This window comes from Megalobrama amblycephala, linkage group LG8 (genome assembly GCF_018812025.1).
Source record: "Megalobrama amblycephala isolate DHTTF-2021 linkage group LG8, ASM1881202v1, whole genome shotgun sequence".
Classification (NCBI taxonomy): domain Eukaryota; kingdom Metazoa; phylum Chordata; class Actinopteri; order Cypriniformes; family Xenocyprididae; genus Megalobrama; species Megalobrama amblycephala.
The window spans coordinates 19,220,822-19,244,719 of record NC_063051.1 but is presented as its reverse complement, the minus strand read 5'-3'; the positions used below and the strand labels follow the sequence as shown (position 1 = coordinate 19,244,719).

Sequence of the window (23,898 nt, the reverse complement as noted above, 5' to 3'; positions counted from 1 at the left end):
ACGATCATTCAGGGTTCAGAAAGGTACTAAAGACATTGTTAAAATAGTCCATGTGACTGCAGTGGTTCAACCTTAATGTTATGAAGCGACGACAATACTTTTTGTGCACAAAAACAACAACTTTATTTAACAATATCTTCTCTTCTGTCATTCTCCTACGCTGTTTACGTCTAGCACTTCCAGGTTCTACGTCCGAACGCTGGCTCATTATTGACCACTGTAGTCACGTTGACTATTTTAATGATGTTTTTACAACTTTTCTTGACCTTGAATGACGTTAATTATGTTGCTTTCTATGGGAGATTAAAAAAAACTCTCGGATTTCATCAAAAATATCTTATGTTCCAAAGATGAACAAAGGTCTTATGCGTGTGGAACGACATCAGGGTGAGTAATTAATGACAGAAATTTAATTTTTGGGTGAACTAACCATTTAAAGGTTATTCTATTTAATATTTAACATATCATTCATATTTTTTTTTTAAAGGCAGCAGCAAATATGACCAAAGCCAGACTTCTTTTCACTTATTTCAGAGTCATAAAGAAAACCATAAATAAGGAATTGACTTGCCTGATAGAACACAACACATTCTCTCACAGACAGAGTCTAGTTTTAGATCTGGACACAGCTGGATGATTGAAAGTATGAAATTACGTCATCTCTGTTTTTGACATCTAATAAGGGATAGTTCACCCAAAAATGAAAATTTTGCCATTGTTTACTCACCCTCATGTTGTTCCAAACCTGTATGAGTTTCTTTCTTCTGTTGAACACAAAAGAAGATATTTTGAAGATTGTTGGTAACCAGACAGTTGATGGCACCCATTGACTTCCATAGTATATTTTTTCCTACTATGGAAGTCAATGGGTGCTATCAACTGTCTGTTTACCAACATTCTTTAAAATGTCTTCTTTTTTTTAGTTAATTTTTGGGTGAACTATTCCTTTAACCTAGCAATGCATAACTTTTCTCACTTACTCAGCAAAGACGTCACAACATCCAGTGATATGCTGCTTGATTAACACACTTTGTTTTAGCATAGTAATTATAGTTAAATTGATCATAGTATCTCCAGGTAAACAAAGAAACAAAATAGAAAGAAAGAAAATAAGATATTCTATTGCATTTCTAGGTCACTAATCAAATAAGCACATTTGAAATCCTTTGTATAGATAATAATATAATATTAATATGCTAATAATATTATAATTTAAAAAAATGAATTGAATGAGCATTCAATGAAAAAAATAAAAAATAAAAATAAAAACATTTTCACTTGTGATCTCAGATATTTGGAGCCCACAGTATCAATAAACAGACATGTTCATGTTTGCCACAAGGAAAAATACTCAATAATTAAAACTTAATTTCTGTTCTAATATCAAAGTAGTGCTTAGTATGCAGTGGGGTTATATTTCTCATGTTAGATGTCACAATCATTAACCACATCCTTTAGCTGCAGGCAGCTCACAAATCAACACCAGAAGTCACAAATCAGTGGGTTCCTTAAGGCTCTGCTCAACCCAGTGGAGCTGAGATCTCATATCTGCAGATATATTTTGCTTCCATTATTTAGGATGCATCTAGTTGAGAATTTTAATGAAAATGAATGAAATTGTTCATTTTTTGGTTTCATAACATAATCATGCATCGCAAGAACTGAGAGATGATTATAAAATTGGATTGTGATGATGAATGATGTACCAAAATCACCCACCTTTGGCAATATTTGTTGATCTCTAAACAAATGTGTGTGTGTGTGTGTGTGTGTGTGTGTGTGTGTGTGTGTGTGTGTGTGTGTGTGTGTGTGTGTGTGTGTGTGTGTGTGTGTTGTAGCTGGCTCAGGATGAAGGAAGTCCAGTGCGGGGTTTCGCTGTTGTGGAGTATGAAACGGCGGAGCAGGCTGAAGCCATGCTGCTGGAGATGGACAGACAGTTGATCCAGGGTCAGGAGATACGTCTGTCACTCTGTCCCCCAGGAACCTCTGGACGCAGCACTCTCGCCGCCCTCATCGCTGCTCAGGGTGTGGTGAGTGACGTGCACATTCACAGGGGACAAGTGACATGGTCTTTATCGTCACATAGCAAGCAAAGAGAGCCACATATTCATGCAGAAGCATTAATGCACATGTGCATGTGTGAAATGGCAGTGGTGACAGTTTAATTACAGTATTCATACAAACCCTGCTGTTTCAGACATCTACAGACCTCCGCTGCATTTCCGAGGCCTGAAATAAACTGCACGGCTATTTTCATCATGCTGGACAGATCCACATAAACCAGCCTGTCTAAAACAACACTGTCCTGAAGACACTGTCAGTGGTGTTGAGCATTAATTGATGTTCTTCAACACAGTGGTTTTGCTTCGGGACTCAGATTGTCTTTATAGTGTTTGGTTTCTAAACGTTTCTTTAATTTCATTGGTTTCATGCTCTCAGCACCCAATAATTCAGTACATAATACGCATTGTGGTAGACATAAACCAACCTTACAGCTTGCTGTTCATGATAAAGAGATAAAGAGATTCAACTTGATCCCTAAATTCCCCCCTTGGACTTCTTAAAGGGTTAGTTCACCCAAAAATGACAATTCTGTCATTTATTACTTACCCTCATGCCGTTCCACACCCGTTCATCTTCGGAACACAAATTACATGAACCGATTTAAATATGTTTTTAGTACCTTTATGGATCTTGAGAGAGGAAGTGTCATTGCTCCCTATGGAGGCCTCACGGAGCCATCGGATTTCATCTGAAATATCTTAATTTGTGTTCTGAAGATTAACGAAAGTCTTACGGGTGTGGAACGACATGAGGGTAAGTAATAAATGACAGAATTTTCATTTTTGGGTGAACTAACCCTTTAATAAAGTCACACATACAGTAATACTGTCACATAGCGTGTGTGTATAAAGGCACAAGGACGAAGGAGAATATGAAGAGTGATATTTAATAACAAAAACAGGCAGGAAATCACACAACTTAACATTAACAAGAACGGACGAAGACCGAAGGAGAACAAAGGGAATAAATACAAGTATCAAACAAAGGAACTAATGAGCGAGATAATGAACACAGGTGGAAACTAATTACATGATTAACAGACTGACAAACAGAAACTAGGTCAAACTAAGGAATACAGCACAGCAGACATGTGACAAAAACAGTGTGTGTGTATATATATATATATATATATATATATATATATATATATATATATATATATATATACAGTGGGTCTGGAAAGTATTCAGACCCCCTTACATTTTTCACTCTTTGTTATATTGCAGCCATTTGCTAAAATCATTTATGTTCATTTTTTTCCTCATTAATGTACACACAACTGAAATATCACATGGTCCTAAGTATTCAGACCCTTTGCTCAGTATTTAGTAGAAGCACCCTTTTTGGGAAAGATGCAACAAGTTTTTCACACCTGGATTTGGGGATCCTTTGCCATTCCTCCTTGCAGATCCTCTCCAGTTCTGTCAGGTTGGATCGTAAACGTTGGTGGACAGCCATTTTTAGGTCTCTCCAGAGATGCTCAATTGGGTTTAAGTCAGGGCTCTGGCTGGGCCATTCAGGAACAGTCACGGAGTTGTTGTGAAGCCACTTCTTCATTATTTTAGCTGTGTGCTTAGGGTCATTGTCTTGTTGGAAGGTAAACCTTCGGCCCAGTCTGAGGTCCTGAGCACTCTGGAGAAGGTTTTCGTCCAGGATATCCCTGTACTTGGCTGCATTCATCTTTCCCTCGATTGCAACCAGTCGTCCTGTCCCTGCAGCTGAAAAACACCCCCACAGCATGATGCTGCCACCACCATGCTTCACTGTTGGGACTGTATTGGACAGGTGATGAGCAGTGTCTGGTTTTCTCCACACATACCGCTTAGAATTAAGGCCAAAAAGTTCTATCTTGGTCTCATCACACCAGAGAATCTTATTTCTCACCATCTTGGAGCCCTTCAGGTGTTTTTTTTAGCAAACTCCATGCGGGCTTTCATGTGTCTTGCACTGAGGAGAGGCTTCTGTCGGGCCACTCTGCCATAAAGCCCCGACTGGTGGAGGGCTGCAGTGATGGTTTACTTTCTACAACTTTCTCCCATCTCCCGACTGCATCTCTGGAGCTCAGCAACAGTGATCTTTGGGTTCTTCTTTACCTCTCTCACCAAGGCTCTTCTTCCCCGATAGCTTAGTTTGGCTGGACAGCCAGCTCTAGGAAGGGTTCTGGTCGTCCCAAACGTCTTCCATTTAAGGATTATGGAGGCCACTGTGCTTTTAGGAACCTTAAGTGCAGCAGAAATTTTTTTGTAACCTTGACCAGATCTGTGCCTTGCCACAATTCTGTCTCTGAGCTCTTCAGGCAGTTCCTTTGACCTCATGATTCTCATTTGCTCTGACATGCACTGTGAGCTGTAAGGTCTTATATAGACAGGTGTGTGGCTTTCTTAATCAAATCCAATCAGTATAATCAAACACAGATGGATTCAAATGAAGGTGTAGAACCATCTCAAGGATGATCAGAAGAAACGGACAGCACCTGAGTTAAATATATGAGTGTCACAGCAAAGGGTCTGAATACTTAGGACCAAGTGATATTTCAGTTTTTCTTTTTTAATAAATCTGCAAAAATGATTCTGTGTTTTTCTGTCAATATGGGGTGCTGTGTGTATATTAATGAGGAAAAACTTAAATGAACGTAAATGATTTTAGCAAATGGCTGCAATATAACAAAGAGTGAAAAATTTAAGGGGGTCTGAACACTTTCCGTACCCACTGTATGTATGTGTGCGTGTGTATATATATATATATATATATATATATATATATATATATATATATATATATATATATATATATATATACAGATACACACACACACACACATAGGGCCTAAAACAAATTTTTTGCCACACCAGCCAATGAACTGGCCAAAAATATTTTTTCCAGCCGTGACACAAAAATATTAGATTGTCCTTTTGTTTTTTGGTTAACATTAAAACACAGACAGTAGACCCCTGTATATGTGTGTGTGTGTTTGTGTGTGTGTGTGTATATATATATATATATACACACACACACACACACACACACACACATATTATATTATATATATATATTATTTGAATTTTTTGTAACAATGTAATAGTGTTTGCTGCCACTTTAATGTGTCTTTGCTGAATATTCATTTATTAAAAAAAAAAAAAAAAAAAAAAACTCATTGACCTGATCACTGAACTTTATATGCAACACAAGATATGGTAATATATATTATATTTGGTTGCATTTTATTATTTGTATTTAGCATCCTTTTTTTCTCTCTATGTGACAAGCTTATTCACAGACCAATTTTACTGTCTCTTAGCACCACTGAATACCCAGCCTACACACACATACACTAACACTCAAAATCACTCTGTCATGTTCTTTCATGTCTCAGACAGTGTTTCTCATTGATGTTTTGTTAGAACATAGATTTTTTTTTGTCTGACATTTCAAATGTAACTTTAATTGTGCCCATTTCTTTTTGAATTTGGAACTTAATTCTGTAGACAGATGCAGTATATTGTTGGCAGAGCAGGTTGCTACATCCGAACATTGATTGATTTCATTGTTCAACGTTCAGCTTTTTGCTTCTGGTGGACAATAAAATATCTGACTACTGTTATCTTTTTACATTTACATTTATGTATTTACCAGGAGTTTTTATCCAAAGTGACTTTCAATAGAGGAGCATAAGCAATTTCTCACAGATTCTCAGTATACAATGGCACATTTATTAGAAAGCTAGATTAACAAACAAGCTAGAGCAGAGGAGAAATGCAGAGAAGTGAAAGAAGAGGACTTTTTGTTCTTTTTTAAAGATGGAAGACCCCATGAAATAATTTTATGAAAAAAATGTTGGTGTATCCACTTTATTGTTGGACATATGTCCTAATGAACCAGGAAAATGAAGTAGATCTTATCCTTCCTTTTTTAAAATCGCTAATAGCCTTTTGAGCCAATAGTCAGAGGCAGGTGGTATTATGAGAGGGGACATTCTCATTCTAGATCATTTTATTGTACAACATTTCGTTTATGCCCCTGTGTGCAAGTCATCAATATTTTTGGTCTATTTTTCCAGTGCAGAATTTAAATACATTTATGCTTATTGGCAATTTTGTCACCTTATAAAAGCATAAAAGCATATAGATGACCTCAAAGCTAACAGATATGAACCGAAAGCCAAAAAAATGCAATTTTGATTTCATGAGGTCTTTATTGCATTGCTTTATTTCTTCTCTCCTCGCTCCTTTCTCTTTCTCCTCCACTCTCTCTCTCTCACTTCTCCCTTTTCCTCCGATAAATATCAAGCCAAATAGAGCAAATGCAAGCTGACATTTCTCAGGAAGTCCACCCCTCCGAGCCACAGGCATCTCTGTACTCTGTCTGTATCTGAGACACGCCTACCCACTCATACGCAGACCGTGAAGGCACAAGCTTTCCCTTCAGTCTGACGGGCCATTGCTTTTGTGTGTGAGTGTAGTCATATAATTTTAGCACTTGCTTGGGGACTAGCAGGTGTCTGCACTAGTCTGCCTCACTGGTTAGTGCTTTAGGAGCTCATACGCAAAACCGTAAAAAGATACGTGCCTACTGGTTACATATCAGTCATATTCAATGACTGCTGTGCCTCAGTTATTGTCATAAAAGCGTGAATTGAAATAGAGTTTGTTCAGGGTACTTATCATAGTTACAGAACTTTATGTAAAAAAAAAGCTTAAGTTTAATTGCTACCTTCTATTGTTTAAGTAAGATCAAAGTGGTGCCAAGGTTAAAGTGATTGAACACTTGGAATTTATTTAATAAACAATATCAAGTGAAAACTTGAAACAAAATCAAAAATGAAATAAAAAAATGTAATATAAACAAGTCATATTGATTTAAACATGTTTTAACATAATTTAATGATGAAAACATATTTTACAGTGTAGATAATCCACCAGATGTTTTTTCAATATATGCAGTCAATGTTAATTTGTTGTGTTCTTGTTTATTGCTTTTTTAAACGCAGTATTTTTTTAAACACAAGTTACATCAAAGTCAGCTTTATGCGTTTTTAAAGGTGCCATCGAATTGAAAATTGAATTTACCTCGGCATAGTCGAATAACAAGAGTTCAGTACATGGAAATGACATACAGTGACGTAACAGTCGGGGTGTACACCCCAATATTTGCATATGCCAGCCCATGATCGAGGCATTACACAAGGGCAGCCAGTATTAACTTCTGGGTCTGTGCACAGCTGAATCATCAGACTAGGTAAGCAAGCAAGAACAACAGCGAAAAATGGCAGATGGAGCAATAATAACTGACATGATCCATGATAACATGATATTTTTAGTGATATTTGTAAATTGTCTTTCTAAATGTTTCGTTAGCATGTTGCTAATGTACTGTTAAATGTGGTTAAAGTTACCATCGTTTCTTACTGTATTCACGGAGACAAGAGCCGTCGCTATTTTCATTTTAAACATTTGCAGTCTGTATAATTCATAAACACAACTTCATTCTTTATAAATCTCTCCAACAGTGTAGCATTAGCCATTAGTCACGGAGCACTATCAAACTCATTCAGAATCAAATGTAAACATCCAAATAAATACCATACTTACGCGATTAGACATGTTGCATGACGAACACTTTGTAAAGATCCATTTTGAGGGTTATAGTAGCTGTGTGAACTTTATTTATGCAGTGACAGAGTCGAGAGCTCGGGAGGGGGCGGAGAGTGCGTGATTTAAAGGGGCCGCAGCATGAATCGGCGCATTTCTAATTATGCCTCAAAATAGGCAGTTAAAAAAATTAATAAAAAAAAATCTATGGGGTATTTTGAGCTGAAACTTCACAGACACATTCAGGGGACACATTAGACTTATATTACATCTTGTAAAAAAACATTCGATGGCACCTTTAAACATTTTTACATTGCTTTAAAAATAATAAAAACTGTAATTTAAAATTATAATTATTTTATACAGTTATAAATTGTATTATACTACTGGGCTGTTGAATGCTTGAATCTGATTGGTTGACCAACATTCTAAGGTGTGCAGTTATTTTCAGGGAAACGCACGGCTAAAGTAGTTCTAGCAGGTCTTGACCGCATTACCGTTCTATATCACTTCACCAAATGATTTCAGTTATTTCAATAGGTCCTTGCAGCCTACAACCGTAAAAGTAACAAAACCCACAATGACACCGACCAAGCAAATAAATATATTAAACAATAGGATGAAAACGACAAATTATTGTCATTGTTTTTGCCACAAAATACGTTTTATTGTGTCCTCTCTCTATCAAAAATACACACGTACTGTATAGTACGGACGCACACTCGCACAGAAACGTTTTGTCAGTGCTGCTCTGACGAATTAATCAGTAAAATAGTTTAACAACTTGACCAGCGAAGTAATAACTGTGCGATTCGTCAGGTAACGTTATATAAACGTGTAGTTTCACTATTAGAGGCACCTCTGCCATCAGAGATTGTACAGACTCAGGTAGGATAATTCACATATGCTGCTTATTCTCTCTCTCTCTCTTTCTCTCTCTCTCACACAGCATTATATAACTGTTTCAACGGTATTATTGTGCTATCAAGGCTCAAGCCTCCATTACTAGTTCGTTTTGGAATTAGCAACAGAGGCTTGGGATGAGATGCGTAAGAAATTAGTCCCACACACAAGAGTGTTTTAAGGACAAAACCTGACAAATGTCTTGAAATACAACATCGGAACAGTGTCTTGAGGTGTGGTAACCGTAGTATAAGCAGAATAATTGACTCCGGGCTGTTGAATTCTTAGAAAATAAATAAGAAAATAAGAATAACCGCATTACCACCTCGGGAGTGCAATATTTTCTAAGAATTCAACAGCTTATTCCTTACATAATTAATTTATAAAATATAATTAAAAACTAAAACTACAACAATACAGTAAAAATATTTTGGTATTTTTATGGTAAATTTGATACCTTTACTTTAATTTTTGATACTTGCTGAGAGTGACACCTGTATTTTCATTGCATTTGTAATTTTTAAAAAAAGAGTCATATTACTTGATTTTATAGTCATTTTCATGCACAATTATGTCTGTTGAAATGTATTGCATGAGCTGTGATTTTCAATGTTTGTTTCATCATTCTGTCCTAATTTATCTTTCATTTGATGGCAGAATGCACATTTAGAGCTTTTCCAGTGCAGTGGTACAATAATCACTTGACATTTTCTGGTAATGATGTGGGGAGCCACTCATTATACAGAAATCATGTAACATTTAATGTTTTTACATGTGCAGGATTTAGTTTTAATCCAAATTTGCTATTGGTGCATCCCTAATTTTTTTATATTCCTTCATATTATACCTTTAAATTGCACTGAATTAGTGCTTCATACACTCTCTGATCTCTTATTTCATAATATTTGCTTTATTTATATATCTGGACTGTCAGTTATTTGAGAACTCAAATTTTAGATAATAAATAAACAATAAACAATAAACCACCAGCATTTGTGGTTTCACTGAATTTCCTAATGGTATGGAAAATAAAGCATTTGAGCTGTGTTTTATGGCTCTTTGGAAGCACACATCAGGAACAGAGCTCTCTGCTAATCCATCTCTGAAGCTCTGGGCAGGGGGCATGATGGGACACGGCCCTGCTTTTGTGTTCCTTATAAAGAGATAGGCCTACTGTCTCTTTCCAAATATTCCACCCATCTGCTGCTTCACCCAGGGCCATCGCCACCATCACGTTCCTCTAATTCTTAAATGATTACGTAGATGTCCTCTCATTCCAGAGTATGTTGTTGCATCCTTGGCTTCACCCATTCCACTATGAAAGCAGCACAGTGTGTGTATGTGCACAAGTTTGTGTGGGTGGGGGAGTAGTAGTCAGCAGATGGAGTTGGAGTGTGGTTGGGATGGATCCACACCTCTAGCAGACATCAGAGATCTAATCAGGGGTTCCACATGTCTACAAGCGTCTCCCCAATGCCAACAAATACACACAGTCACACATGCTCACTTACTGCTGGGACATAAACATTCCACATAAACATTTGACAAGACATCAAATATGTAAAGGAAACAAAAAAAACACTTAACCCTATAAAGCGTACTGAACCATATTTGATATGCAAATTTCTAAAGCCTCTAAGTTATGAACATGATCAAAAAAAACTGTCGTACACAGTCTATACATGCCTTCTGTCATCTGTTTGATAGTTTTACTACTTTTTAGCAAGTAAAGGGCCTTTTAGTATAATTCTAAAAATGTCCACCTTCAGGTCATGCTGCACGTGTCTTTTTGCTGTGAAAGCTTCTAAGTGAGCATAAAAATAACTTTTATATTGTTAGCAATATTTCAAGATGAACACTTACTGAACCCAAGCAACTTAGGAAAATAATTTTAAAATGTGAAGCTTTTGAGGATTGTTTATATTGCATTATACTGTATATTTTGCCACCCACAATAAAAACTAGAGCGCTTTGATCATAAAAATAAGCATTTAAATATCATCTTACTAAGATTTTTTGGGGATATAAAGTGACAGCTGATGTTTAAATGCATTTGATTTAAATAGTCTGCGATACTCTCACTGATTTACATTACAATCAGAATTTTATCTTACTGAATTTTTGGCCATATAAATATTAGCTACTGCACCATTGCATAGTTTTTGCTCAAGTTGCATATCTTTGCTCAGTTTAGAAAAACTGAGGTGTTTTTGTAAACTTCATACCATTCATCAAACTATATGATATGTAATATATTCCATATATCATACTACTGTTTTTGGGTCATAAGAGCCCGATATGTCAAATATGACACTCAACAAAAACACATACTGTATGCATTTCTTATTTCTCATATATAAAAAAAAAAAAATATATATATATATATATATATATATATATATATATATATATATATATATATATATATATATATATACAGTACAGTCCAAAAGTTAGTGGAACCACTAAGATTTTTAATGTTTTTAAAAGAAGTTTCGTCTGCTCACCAAGGCTACATTTATTCAATTAAAAATACAGTAAAAAACAGTAATATTGTGAAATATTATTACAATTTAAAATAACTGTTTTCTATTTAAATATATTTGACAAAGTAATTTATTCCTGTGATGCAAAGCTGAATTTTCAGCATCGTTACTCCAGTCTTCAGTGTCACATGATCCTTCAGAAATCATTCTAATATGGTGATTTGCTGCTCAATAAACATTTATGATTATTTTCAATGTTGGAAATAATTGTGTACTTTTTTTTTCAGGATTCCTTGATGAATAGAAAGTTCAAAAGAACAGCATTTATCTGAAATACAAAGCTTCTGTAGCATTATACACTACCGTTCAAAAGTTTGGGGTCAGTAAGAATTTTTATTTTTATTTTTTTTAAAAGAAATTAAAGAAATGAATACTTTTATTCAGCAAGGATGCATTAAATCAATCAAAAGTGGCAGTAAAGACATTTATAATGTTACAAAACATTAGATTTCAGATAAACACTGTTCTTTTGAACTTTCTATTCATTAAATAATCCTGAAAAAAAATATTGTACACAAATATTTTGTACAATTGTACACATTAAATGTTTCTTGAGCAGCAGATCAGCATATTAGAATGATTTCTGAAGGATCATGTGACACTGAAGACTGGAGTAATGATGCTGAAAATTCAGCTTTGCCATCACAGGAATAAATTACTTTGTGAAATATATTCAAATAGAAAACAGTTATTTTAAATTGTAATAATATTTCACAATATTACTGTTTTTACTGCATTTTTAATTAAATAAATGTAGCCTTGGTGAGCAGACGAAACTTCTTTTAAAAACATTAAAAATCTTAGTGGTTCCAAACTTTTGGACTGTACTGTATATATATATATATAATTTTTTTTTTTTTTTTTTGTCTAAACATCCTGAAAAATTACTTACTAAACATAAATTTACTTGATATGCAAAATTACTTAAAATAGATGTTTTCAGAAACAATTTAAGTAAATATTTACATTTTCGCATAGTTAAAATAAAAATGTAACAAAATTTAGTGAGTTTCATGTTTTATTTAGGGGAAAAAATGTTAGGATAAGACTAAAAATTAAACAAAAAGCACCATAAATTTATCATAAAAGAAATCCATACAACATATGTACCACACTCCAAGAGATCTGGAATAAGAACTTACATTTGAGTCTATTCCTCACACAAAGCTATGAAATGACTTTGAATTATACATAAGTTATAATAAACACGTTGTATGGAACTTTTTATGGTGTTTCACTTTTTTATATTGAAAAGTTTGGCCTGCATATTCTTTAAAAAAAAAAATCACCTTTGTTTCCCACTGAAGAAAATATACTTTTAACTGAAGATACATTTCTTGCTTAAAATTATTTTACACAGTTTTAATTCCAAGTAAATTATTCTTATTTAAGGATGTTTAGAATTTTTTATGACAAAAATGTGTTATTAATAATAATTGCTTGGATATGTCTTTTTTTTTATATATAAGGCTCTTCTTTATAATAAAAACATGAATTGCTGTTTTATCTTTGTCATATGTGTGTTCTCCTCTAGATGTTGAGCAATAAGAAAGGTTTACTGCCTGAACCCAATCTGGCCCAGTTCCTCAACAGTATGACCAATCCTGCTGCTCTCCAGGTCCTTATGAGACCCTACCCCACTGCCAAACGAGGAGGTAACGCTCTCTCTCTGTGCCTCTCTTAAGTGTCTCTTTACTCATTAGCCAAATAATTTATTGAATATTCATGAGTGATACGTTTAAGTACTTTTTCAGACAGAACCAAAAATGTTTCCTGTGAGGATTGTCGTTTTTTTGAGATGAAATATCTCTCATGTCTCTGCATGAGTGTGTGTGTAACAGTGATCACCAGAGCTGTGGATTCGGAGCAGATTTTTCTCTTGATGAAAGCCTAATCATATATTAAAATGAACTTTTCATTGGGTGGGAGAATAAATGAGCTGAGGAAGAAGTGGAGGCCGGAGCTTAAAGAGAACACACAATTACAACACTAAATATAGCACATGATTAAATGTTAAACTTCTCTACCTATTCCTGAGCAACTTGCCATTAGTGCTGAAGCTGGAATTTTGGAATGACGAAATCATGGGCCACCAGTATCAGCCACATACTTTCTGCCGTCCATCTCTCTTACTTGTTTTGTTTCTTTTCACATTATTTACTCTCTTATTTTTCCCCACTCATGTTGTTTATCTAATGGTTTCCCAGCAGGAAAGTTTGGTCGACCTCACAATCTCCCCTTCCTGCGTCCACCGTTGACTGCAGCGTTGCTACAGTTAGGAAAAGCACAGCAGGTACATGCTTTCTCTTGTATCACCTGCAAGATTGACTTAATGCTGAAGGGTGTTTCTTTAATTTTGGGTGCATATTTTAAGGGTTGAATTTTATTAAAACTAACATATTTCAGTTTTTTTTGTTGGTCACATTAAAACATGAAGGTCACATTAAAGCTTTCTTGAAACTTTTTATAATGCATTCATCATTTATTTGTGCTATTTTCCAATTTATATGGGTCATTGATGAATAAGGTTTTTAAAAGTGTAAAAAACATAAATTTAATTTAAATTAAATTAATAAATTTTAACTATTCAAAGAGTTAAAAGAGAGTTTGTTACTTTGCTTCATGACCATGTGGTCCTTTGCAGGTGTCTGAATGATGGCACATCCTGTCACGTGATACTTGACCGCATTACTTGATCCTGAATGGTCCCTTTATATTGGTTACTCCAAATGACATCAGTGAAATTCATTTTCCGGACATTCTTTCTCATAACAAAGCAACGACTTCTACACATAATTTTAAAACCATTTAAAAAATGAAAAAAAAAAAATATATATATATATATATATATATATATATTAGGGCTGTCAAACGATTAATCGCGATTAATCGCATACAAAATAAAAGTTTGAGTTTGTATAATATATGTGTGAGTAATGTGTGTAATTAATATGTATATATAAATACACACAAATTAATGTATATATTTAAGAGAAATATGTTACTTATGTACAAAAAATTTATTTATATAAAATATAAATTATATAAAATATAAATATAAACATATACTTGTAAATATTTCTCAAATATATACATGGATGTGTTTGTATTTATATATACATAAAAATTACACACAGTACACCCACATATATTAGGCAAACTCAAACTTTTATTTTGTATGTGATTAATCGTGATTAATCGTTTGACAGCCCTAATATATATATATATATATATATATATATATACATTTATTACATTTCAAGATATTTTAATCACAAATGAAATGGCTGTATTGGTCTTTGGATAGTTAAACCGAATGACCTTTTGACACTTCAAAAATCTTTAAAATACCTTTATATGTAGCAAAATATAATTAAAACCTTTTGGATTCAATAAAAGAGATCTAGTTGTACTACCTGACATACTTTGGATGTCATATCTTTATTTTTTATTACTATTAAGGCCTTTGGACAAAAAAAAAAATGACCCGACAAGTCATTGACCAATATATAGATTTAATTCTTACCAATGACCCAGACTTGTAATATTTAACTGTGAAAATCCATCATAAAAAAGTATAAATTATTACTTTTTTTAGGTCTATAATATTATAAACAAATAATGTAACAAACATAAACCATTTCATTATTTACATTTTTGAAAAGGTATTAATATATTTTTTACACTGAGACCTCATTTCCACCACAGTGAACAATTTTGTTGATTGTGGTTGACAAAGTTGTTTTCAAATGTTAATGTACTCGTTTAACAACAATACGGGTGAAGTACATGCTTGAAATGAGAAGGTAAATGTCACTTGTGGACAGAATATTTACAATTTTTCCAAATTAATTTTAATTTTATCTATTTAGATTATATCAATTCTACCAATGAAATTAGCTTTAGCAACACAAAGGAGTATGCAATTTTATTTCAAATATATTTCAGATGTCATTTCCATTGTTATTTCTACCACCAAATGAATAGTGATGTGAGGTGTGGCGGAAATTACGTTAGTTCATGACGGTTCAGGGAGAGAAGAAAATGTCAAAATGATGGAATTCTCCTGTGATGCATGCATATCTACTGTTAGACATTTTAAGTAGGTGGTTTAAACTTCTGAGAGTATGATAAGGTTTATTTTAAGGGAGATTGCTGTCAAAAAGTCCACAAAGCAAAGGTGCTTATAGTTAAAGAAACACCCTAATCGTGGATAAGAAGGTACAGCAAAGAACACTTTAGAGGGAAATATGTTATGATGAATAGGCACCTACTTCACAGATAAATAGAAAAGCATAAAGAAGCATGTTTAGCAATCTACCTATCTCTCTTTCTTTCATGCAGAGTGCCATTCTTGGAAACGGTCTTGTTCTACAGAATCTTCTTCACATGCAGATGGCCCAACAACAGCTTTTACAGATCAAAGACAAGCAAATCACTAATGTGTGTGTGTTCACGTGTTTCAACATACCCATAACAAAAGAAATACATCACCACACTACCAGCTAAATAATGCATGTTATACAACAACAATCTGAAATTGTGTTCATAGTTCTTTTTTTTGCAAGGATATTATTGGTCTGCATGAAATTCTTTTGCAAATAATGAGAAAACTGCAGTATTTGTTCAGAAAAGCATTATTTATATTTATTTTTATATAGAAGTATTAGAACCATACATCCAGCTGGCATTTTTAATGCAAATTTGAGGTTGTGGTTAAAGAATAATAATACCATCCGTTGCCGGCAAATTTACATGAAAAAATAGAGCAATAATTCATGCAATAATAATAACACTGACATAAATCTCCTTTAATGCATGTTTGTGTTTTGTCTTGGAGTGTGTATTTTTGTAGCCATAATATCATCTGTGTGTACTTCATCTTTCACTTGCCACATGACCCTGTTATGGCCTGACTGCTTTCTTTTCTTTTGCATTGCTCTCTCATTTCCTCTCAGGTCCAGGGTCTTTTAGGTGACCCCTCCCGGCTGCTCCTGCAGAAAGTTCTGGGTCTTCGAACTCCAACACCGGTTTCTCTGGGGAAGGGGTTGCTGGGAGATTCTCCCACAGGTAAGAGCTTTTGGTTGGGCGGTCAACCTTGCATGCCTGGTCCAGAGGTCTCATTCGCTACTGCAGGGAAAGACATTTGCATTGCAAATCCTCAAACTGTTTGAAAGCCCCATTATAAGCAGTGCGAGACAGCCGCTTCAATTAGTATTTCTTCCTTTGTGCTTTCATACAGACGTGTGTCTGTTTGTGTGTGCAAAGTCTGGTATAGGCATTCATCAAAGCATTAAACACCTTTGAAGAGTATGTCTTTGTGCAGGGTCATTTCTATTTGAATATCAGTGCCGTGCAGGTGTTACAGTGAGGGAGAAATTGAAATACTTTTCCAGAGTATGAACTATATGCATTGGGTGCTAGATCTTTTTTTACTACAGCAGTTTAACAAAGTTCTCTGGTTTACAGAGTTGGGCCAAGACTCCTCTCCGGTCGCATCCCATGGTGGAAACTCTGGGGCTGGAATGGTGTCACATGTATCTGGACGTTCACATGCGAGTTCCATCACTGAACAGAACGGAGTCACTGCGACATGCCTGGCTCCGGAGAAACAGCCTGCTCCACCCGGAACCACAGGGGGATCTGTAAGCTCCCAAACACAGCTTCAAAACTTTCTCCCTGGGATTAACACACCAAGTCTGGGACATTTGCTGGGGAGCACAACACACAAAGCTCCAGCCAACCACCACAGTTCAAGTGTCCAGACTAGTACTGCTGTCACAGTAAGCCTTGTTGTTTTTTGTTTGTTTTGTTTTTGCTTCTCCAATTTCTCACCTCAAGACAAAAATGATGAAATCTGACACATTTCAGCTTTAAAAGAATAATTTTGTCATCATTTATTCACATTTGTGTTCCAAACCCATATCACTTTCTCTCTTCTGAAGAACATAAAAGGAAAACCTTTGATGAATGTTTATTCTGCCCTTTTCCATAAGCTCAGACCGACCCTTAAGGCTACAAGGAATTTTATAAAACAGTTACTGCATAATAAAATTATATAATTTATTATGCAAGGGATAATAAAATGTACATTTTCGAGGTTGTTATCGCAGAATAAACCCTGACAGGGTGATAAGGATGATCAGGTGTTCAGGGTCTTGAAGGGGTTTATTTTGCAATAACAACCGGATGTATGTACGTTATCCCTCTTATTACATGACTACTACACAAACACAAAATACTGATTTTTGTTGAAATACTTTTGTAGCTCACTAAGCGCAAAAACATTTAAAGGATAAAGTAGTCATACCACTTATTACACGGCTTTTCAACACGTAAATAATTAAGGGGACAAGTGATATTGATTTGAGGCTAAACATTTGTGAAATTTTACATGTTTATTATCTTATTATCCATTACGGTGTACAAAACAATCGTCCTGGCAAGATGAACACAGCAACAATATTGCAGCGCTATTAATACTGTCTAATGGTTGTTATCGGAGAGTAACACACTTTGGAATGCCGCAGATAGCCTATTCCAGATAGCCTGGTAATAAATTGTCGCTGCTGGGCAGAAACCTTGTATCCAAAATGTGTGAAGCACATCATTCATTCATAGAGGCAGGGTGGAGTTTGAGGATTCAATGGAGATACAAGGTTTAGTCACATACTCTTTATATATATACAGTATATATATGTGTGTATATATATGTGTGTATTAGGGGTGACCCTGAATAGTCGACGATTCAAATCTTCGATAGGAGGAGCCTGATTCGACTACCAATCTCACAGTCGAATCGTTGCAGAGGTGTTATGAGAAGAGATATGGGGGCGCTCAATATCTGATTTTACATAGACATACCGGTTCTTTCCCAATAGGTTAAAATACAGCCTATTATGTTAATACTATAAATAAAAATGTGAAAAAAAAGAAGTTTTTAATAAATATTTTTAATGTGCGTGAATAAATCCAACCTGTGACCGATTTAAGTTTCACTTCCATGATCCGTGACCGGCAGATGAGCATCTTTACGGCAGGGATTAAATCTTCAACAATGTCTGGGATAAAGTGTAGAATTGGATGCACTTTGAAATGGGAAAAGAAGATCAAAAAAACGTATGATGCAAGTTGTGCCAACAGCTCATGTCCTAGAACTCAACAACGACAAACACTGCGGCGCGTTTCTGCTGGCCAACGAGCTGACTAATGTTAGCTGACTAGCGCGCTATTTGAAAAGACTCAAACGGACATAGGCAGATCGTGTGAAAGACTGGATTTTTGTTTCTCAATCAGGTAGGGTAGCTACAAGTGATTTTAAACTATTTCAGCTGGATGTAATATGATTTTTGGATGCTGTTAATGTTTAGCTAAAAATACTGCCACTCCAGTTTAGCGTGTATTGTCTCTGCAGTTAAAAAGACAAGTTGACAATACTTTCATTGTTTTAATAATTTCTTTAATTTTAATTTATTTATTGGTCACTCTGGGTTATTTAATTGAACTATTTCTGGCTTGTGTTTTGAATATATGTTCCCCTGCATTTTGCAGTTTGATCACATTTCATTTTATTAATTAGGCTATTTTCATTTATTTGAATGGTATTCTGTTCTAATTCAATTCTGTAAATTAATGTTTGATAAAAAAAAATGATAGGCACATTTTTTTAAATTAAATTAACACATTTTTTTGGTTTTTGGTGCATCAATGTTGCGCTGTAGATTAGTTAAAGCTCGCACAGGCAATTTAGCCGATGTAATTTGATTTGCCGACATATGAAATGTATATCTATCTGCAGTCTGGCCTTTCTGCAGTTATTAATATATATATTTTAAAGTTTATTTATCCAAAATGTTTTTATTCATTTTCTTCTATATCTTTGAGAGTGTTCTGTACATCGTGGCTGTGAATGTTTATCCAGATTGCCTTTCATTTGTTTAAAAAATATAAAATCATTGTCAGTTTCGTCTATCACTTGACAGGCAGTTTGGTTGGTTTATAAGATGTTTCTCTGTGCTGTGTGTAAAAATAAAATAAAAGTTGTCTTAAGCGGCGGGTAGACTATAGCCAGGCCTACTTCATTTTCCGTGTCCCGCTCCATCTCGTGCACAGTTCAGCGTGCAAACATTTCAAAGTCCGTGCGCACTCTCTAGTGGACTGCTGTTTTTCAAGACACCCCCCCACCCCCCTTTATGATTCGACTATCAGTCGAATATACGCAATCAGATTCGAATCGGATTCGACTATGTAAATCCGTAGTCGAGGACACCCCTAGTGTGTGTGTGTATATATATATATATATTTTTTTTTTTTACACCTTTTTTTTTTTTTACACACTGAATACAAACATGCACACTCTGTCTGAAGTGCCTCTGTCAACCTCCTAGAACTCCATTTCCATTGTTCTGTCTGGATGTGTCTTTATTCAGACACAAACACTCATCCACCTAGTAGAGCTCAGTGCAGATGCTGACAGAGTTCTGAGCCCTAATGACAGGCCACTAGTGCTGCAGGCTCTGATTACTCACTGCATTTCTCTAAAGGCTAATGGAGAGCTCTGTCTTCTATGTGACTGTATTAGAGATAAATGCCAGATACTGTGCCAGTACTTTTCCATGTCATCCCTGCTCTTGGATTGCTGTTTATTTGTGAAATCTGTGAAAGAAAAAGCAAAGATGCTTTAAAGGAATGTCTGTCTTTCTTCTGTGGAGTAAGAAAAGGGAGATGTTTAGAAGAATGTCTGAGTTTCTGTATGGATTCTAAAGACTTGGAATGTAGGCCATGAGATGTATTGACTACTTTTTTCCTTTTATGATCTTAACAATGTGAGACACCATCCATTTCTGATGTATTGAAAAATATGGGTTAGTAATTATGACAGAATGTTCAGTTTAGGTTATGTGTGTATATATATTTAGGGGTGAGCGATATCACGATTTTTGATCGTGAATTATTAAAATGTATCCACGATATGGTTTGAAGAAATACCGTTGTATCGCGTTACAGTGCATTCTATCAGTTGAAGTTCTGCCGCCTCTGTCCCAACATACTGTACAACTCCACGTACAGTGCTTAATACATTTATTAGACCACCACCCAATGTAAGGTTTGTGCCACAGCTGCCCTATACTGACACATTACCAAAATCATTTTTTATGTTTCTGTAATGGTTAATCCACACCAGTATGTGTAAGCTCTATGTGTATGCAGTATGTGTAAGTACGGTTTCTAATGCTAAAATATTATTATTGGGATTTAATGGATTCAAAGATAGACACAAAAGTTTAATCAAAAGCAAGTCTTTGGGAACAACTAGAAACTATTTGGAAGTCAATAACAACAGAGACTGTGGAAAAGTACATAAAAATGAGCAAGAGCGGTACATTAGTGGAGCGCTGTATTTATTTACCAATAACATATGTAATATTATATAATAATACAATATACAATGATATGTAATACATTATAAAACAGATGATTCTGGTCCTTGATGCTGATTGGTCATTAGCTGATTTTATATATTATAACACCTTGACCTAACCAGATCCAATGCAGTAAGAAATTTGCCTGTCCACACCAGATGCGACACTACTATGAGATGTGACAAAATCTATCAAAAATCACAGCCAATCAGAAGAGCGTGTGGGCGGAGTCTTTCTGCAAGAGAGACAGCTGTATTGTAAATTGCTTACATAATTTAAATTATAATTTATAACCATTTTTCACAAATCCCTGTCCTATAAAATCAGTCCCCACTCTACATTATTTCTCGCTGAATAGTCAGTTTCACTTGATAATACAACACACTGCAGAAATTAAATATATTGCGAAAGATGTTTCATGTTATCTTTATAGTTATATGCTCAAATTTGGAGGTGTAGCGGACATTTCAGTCTTGCTGTGTGGTCTATATATGAGCAACTTGGTGAAGTGCCAGAATTAGCTTCCAAAAAACTGTAGCGTGTGTTGTTGCTCTTCTCAACCTGTCTCCCTCGCTTGCTTTATCTCTTTCTGTAGAGTCAGTCCAGTTGTCAGACATCTCTGTTGGGAGACCCTCCTAAAGAAGTGAAGTTGCCTTCCAACCCATATCTAAACCTGGCTAGCGTGCTTCCTGGAGTGGTACTACAAGGTACGTGCACAATCAGAACGACACACACTGAAGATGACTCACTTCTGCCAGACCTTGGAATGTAGCTCTCTATTTTCAACTATAATATTTACAGTGTACGACTGTCTTGTTTCTCCCTGCTCAAGGCCACAGCCAGATGGGCTGCAGCCCACACCAGCAGAGAAGATAAAGACTGTCTGTATGAGAGATGTTCTAAATGGGTGTCCCTGAGCAGGCCATGATTTACATCAGTATTTTTGTGTCTCCTTTAGCACCCTGCAACAGTAAACCTCAGACTGTGCAGGCACATACTGGGACATACAGTGCAGTCCTGCCTCCTGCCACCCACCCACCCAGTCAATACAGCGCAGAGACCACTCCTGCAGAATACAGTCACCAATACACTCAGCAATACACACAGGTAACTACAACACCTGCAATACACATGTGAAAATGCACACATACACATGCACAAACATCAAGTGAACAGAAGTGACAGTAAAGGCATTTATAATGTCACAAAAGGTTGAAAAAATGCATTCATCACAATGTTTAAAACATTAAATGCATAGCAACTTTAATGAAACACTATATACTGTAATAACTACTAAACAAGATTCATCACATCTCTTTTCTTTTTGCATGATATGCTTCTCTTGTATATGACTTTCTTCTTTCAGCCGAACACAATCGGAGTTATATTAAAAATATCCTGGCTCTTCCAAGCTTTATAATGGGAGTGATTGGAGGATGAGCTTTTGAAGCCCAAAAAAGTGCATCCATCGATCATAAAACGTACTCCATGTGGCTCCGTGGGGTTAAAAGCATGCACATTTGGATAAATATTGATGGATTCTCATATGTTTATGTCAATTTTCTATATAGAGGAGTAATATTTATTCAATATTTATTGTCATCACTATGAACGCTGGATACTGTTTTCAATTCATACTTGCAGCCGGAGGGCGCTCTGTGAACCTTTAGTCCACATATTCATCTAAAGAAGAACAGGAACCAGGAACTAACGGCATGTCTTCTAGAGGTCGCTAACCATGGCTTTAACATCCAGATAAACATTTTTCAAGACAATAAATACACAATTGAGATGATGAATGCATGCATTGCCTCAGAATTTGCGTCTGAATAGCGCTCGCTCCGTGGGCGTGGCCGCATTAGCGGATAATGAGCTGAATCACGGACTTCTGACATGGCTCTCTTTTCATACAGATTACATAAACACAGAATTTGTGTTTTCGATTTGACTTACACGATTTAAAAACTGACATTTCAATGTTTTTTTAGACAGAAGTCTCATTTTTTTGTAATTAGTATTCACTAAGTTACAGTTCATTTTCTGAGAACTATCAGATCGGACTTCGTTCAGAGGGAGACGAGAGATCACGCATCATGCTAGTTTTCTTTATTTTATAAAAAGCACAACATTTTGTTTTTACTCTGAGTGTACACAAATAAAAGAAGATATTCCACAGATTAAAATGGTGTATAGCTCTTAATTGTATGTGCAACATTGACGGAGTATTTTGAGTCTCTTTCACACTGGTTAGAAATAAACCGCGGTGGTCACGCCGGTGTGACCGCCGACCCGAGGGAGTTAATAAATGCCTTAGACATTCTACACTACACCATGACGTAGTACACTATGTCCGACATTATAACACGTGTCGCGGAAGTTAACGCTTTTTAGACGCAAGACGAATGCGCATGGCTGTCGCGCCAGAAGCTCGTTATTTTACTTTATAATGTTTTAAATAAGGATATTTGTCTTACACAAATGCATCGATTCGCTTCAGAAGGCCTTTCCCTGCAAACATTTGGACGTTTAATGACAGTTGAAAAGATGTCCTTCCAACACGTCCTGTCATGGTCAAAAAATAGTTCCAAAATGAAATTTGAATGGACGTCTTAAACGTTATCTTATTAATTAATTAAGCATTATATATTGAATTACACGTACAGCAGCTAAAAGTCAAAGTAACAATTATACATGCAACTCCAGAGAATTGTAGACATGTACAAACATATCTGAATACATTTTTAGGTAATGTTCGATTTATGCCATCCTACCGTGACCAGGGACACAACGTTGCCGTCGGACCAATGTTTGCTGGGTTATAAACCACCCGAAGCCACCTGGAGTATGTTTTATGAAATTGATACAATACAATTGGACATAAAAATACAATTGGACACAAAAATATGCATTGATCAAGTCATTGATCCATTAGCAAAACGTTCTTAGAATATATTTTCGTCAGCTGGATAACAGTCACATACAAAAAGCAACATCACTGGCACATTTGCAGTCACTGTTTTTGTTGTTGTTGTTTTTGATGGTGTTAGGATTGTGATCCTGGGATCTTGTGTATCAGATGAAAGTATTTGACCATTGTGGAATACAGACATTGACAGTCAGAGAAAGGAAGAAACCCCAGCGTTCACTGCAACGATCAATCAGTCTCGCTCTTAGCCCACACTCTCAAGTCTTTTCTCCCCCGTTATACCCCCACAATTCCTCTCTCTAACACAGGTTTCCACTGAGCCCCAGATTTGACAGCGAAAGCCAGGGAGAGCGAGAGGAATGAGAACGAAAACAATTCTGCCATATGCTTAGCTGCACAATAGAGATAGATGGGTCTATACGGAATAAAGAAAATGAATGTTCAAAACA

The 23,898-nt window shown here is 35.5% G+C and overlaps 1 protein-coding gene across 2 annotated transcripts in view; it reads left to right on the top strand.

The window, feature by feature from the left end:
- The window catches only part of raver2 (ribonucleoprotein, PTB-binding 2), an 88,062-nt gene that overhangs the window by 53,449 nt on the left and 10,715 nt on the right, over nt 1-23,898 (top strand). The window contains exons 5-12 of one of the 2 annotated variants that reach the window (XM_048199909.1): nt 1,839-2,030; nt 12,636-12,756; nt 13,312-13,394; nt 15,446-15,544; nt 16,060-16,171; nt 16,571-16,884; nt 21,119-21,230; nt 21,482-21,630. In XM_048199909.1, the coding sequence (XP_048055866.1) occupies nt 1,839-2,030; nt 12,636-12,756; nt 13,312-13,394; nt 15,446-15,544; nt 16,060-16,171; nt 16,571-16,884; nt 21,119-21,230; nt 21,482-21,630 (1,182 nt within the window). Of the gene's footprint in view, nt 1-1,838; nt 2,031-12,635; nt 12,757-13,308; nt 13,395-15,445; nt 15,545-16,059; nt 16,172-16,570; nt 16,885-21,118; nt 21,231-21,481; nt 21,631-23,898 lie in introns of both variants that reach the window. The other variant, XM_048199907.1, reaches the window with a different exon arrangement.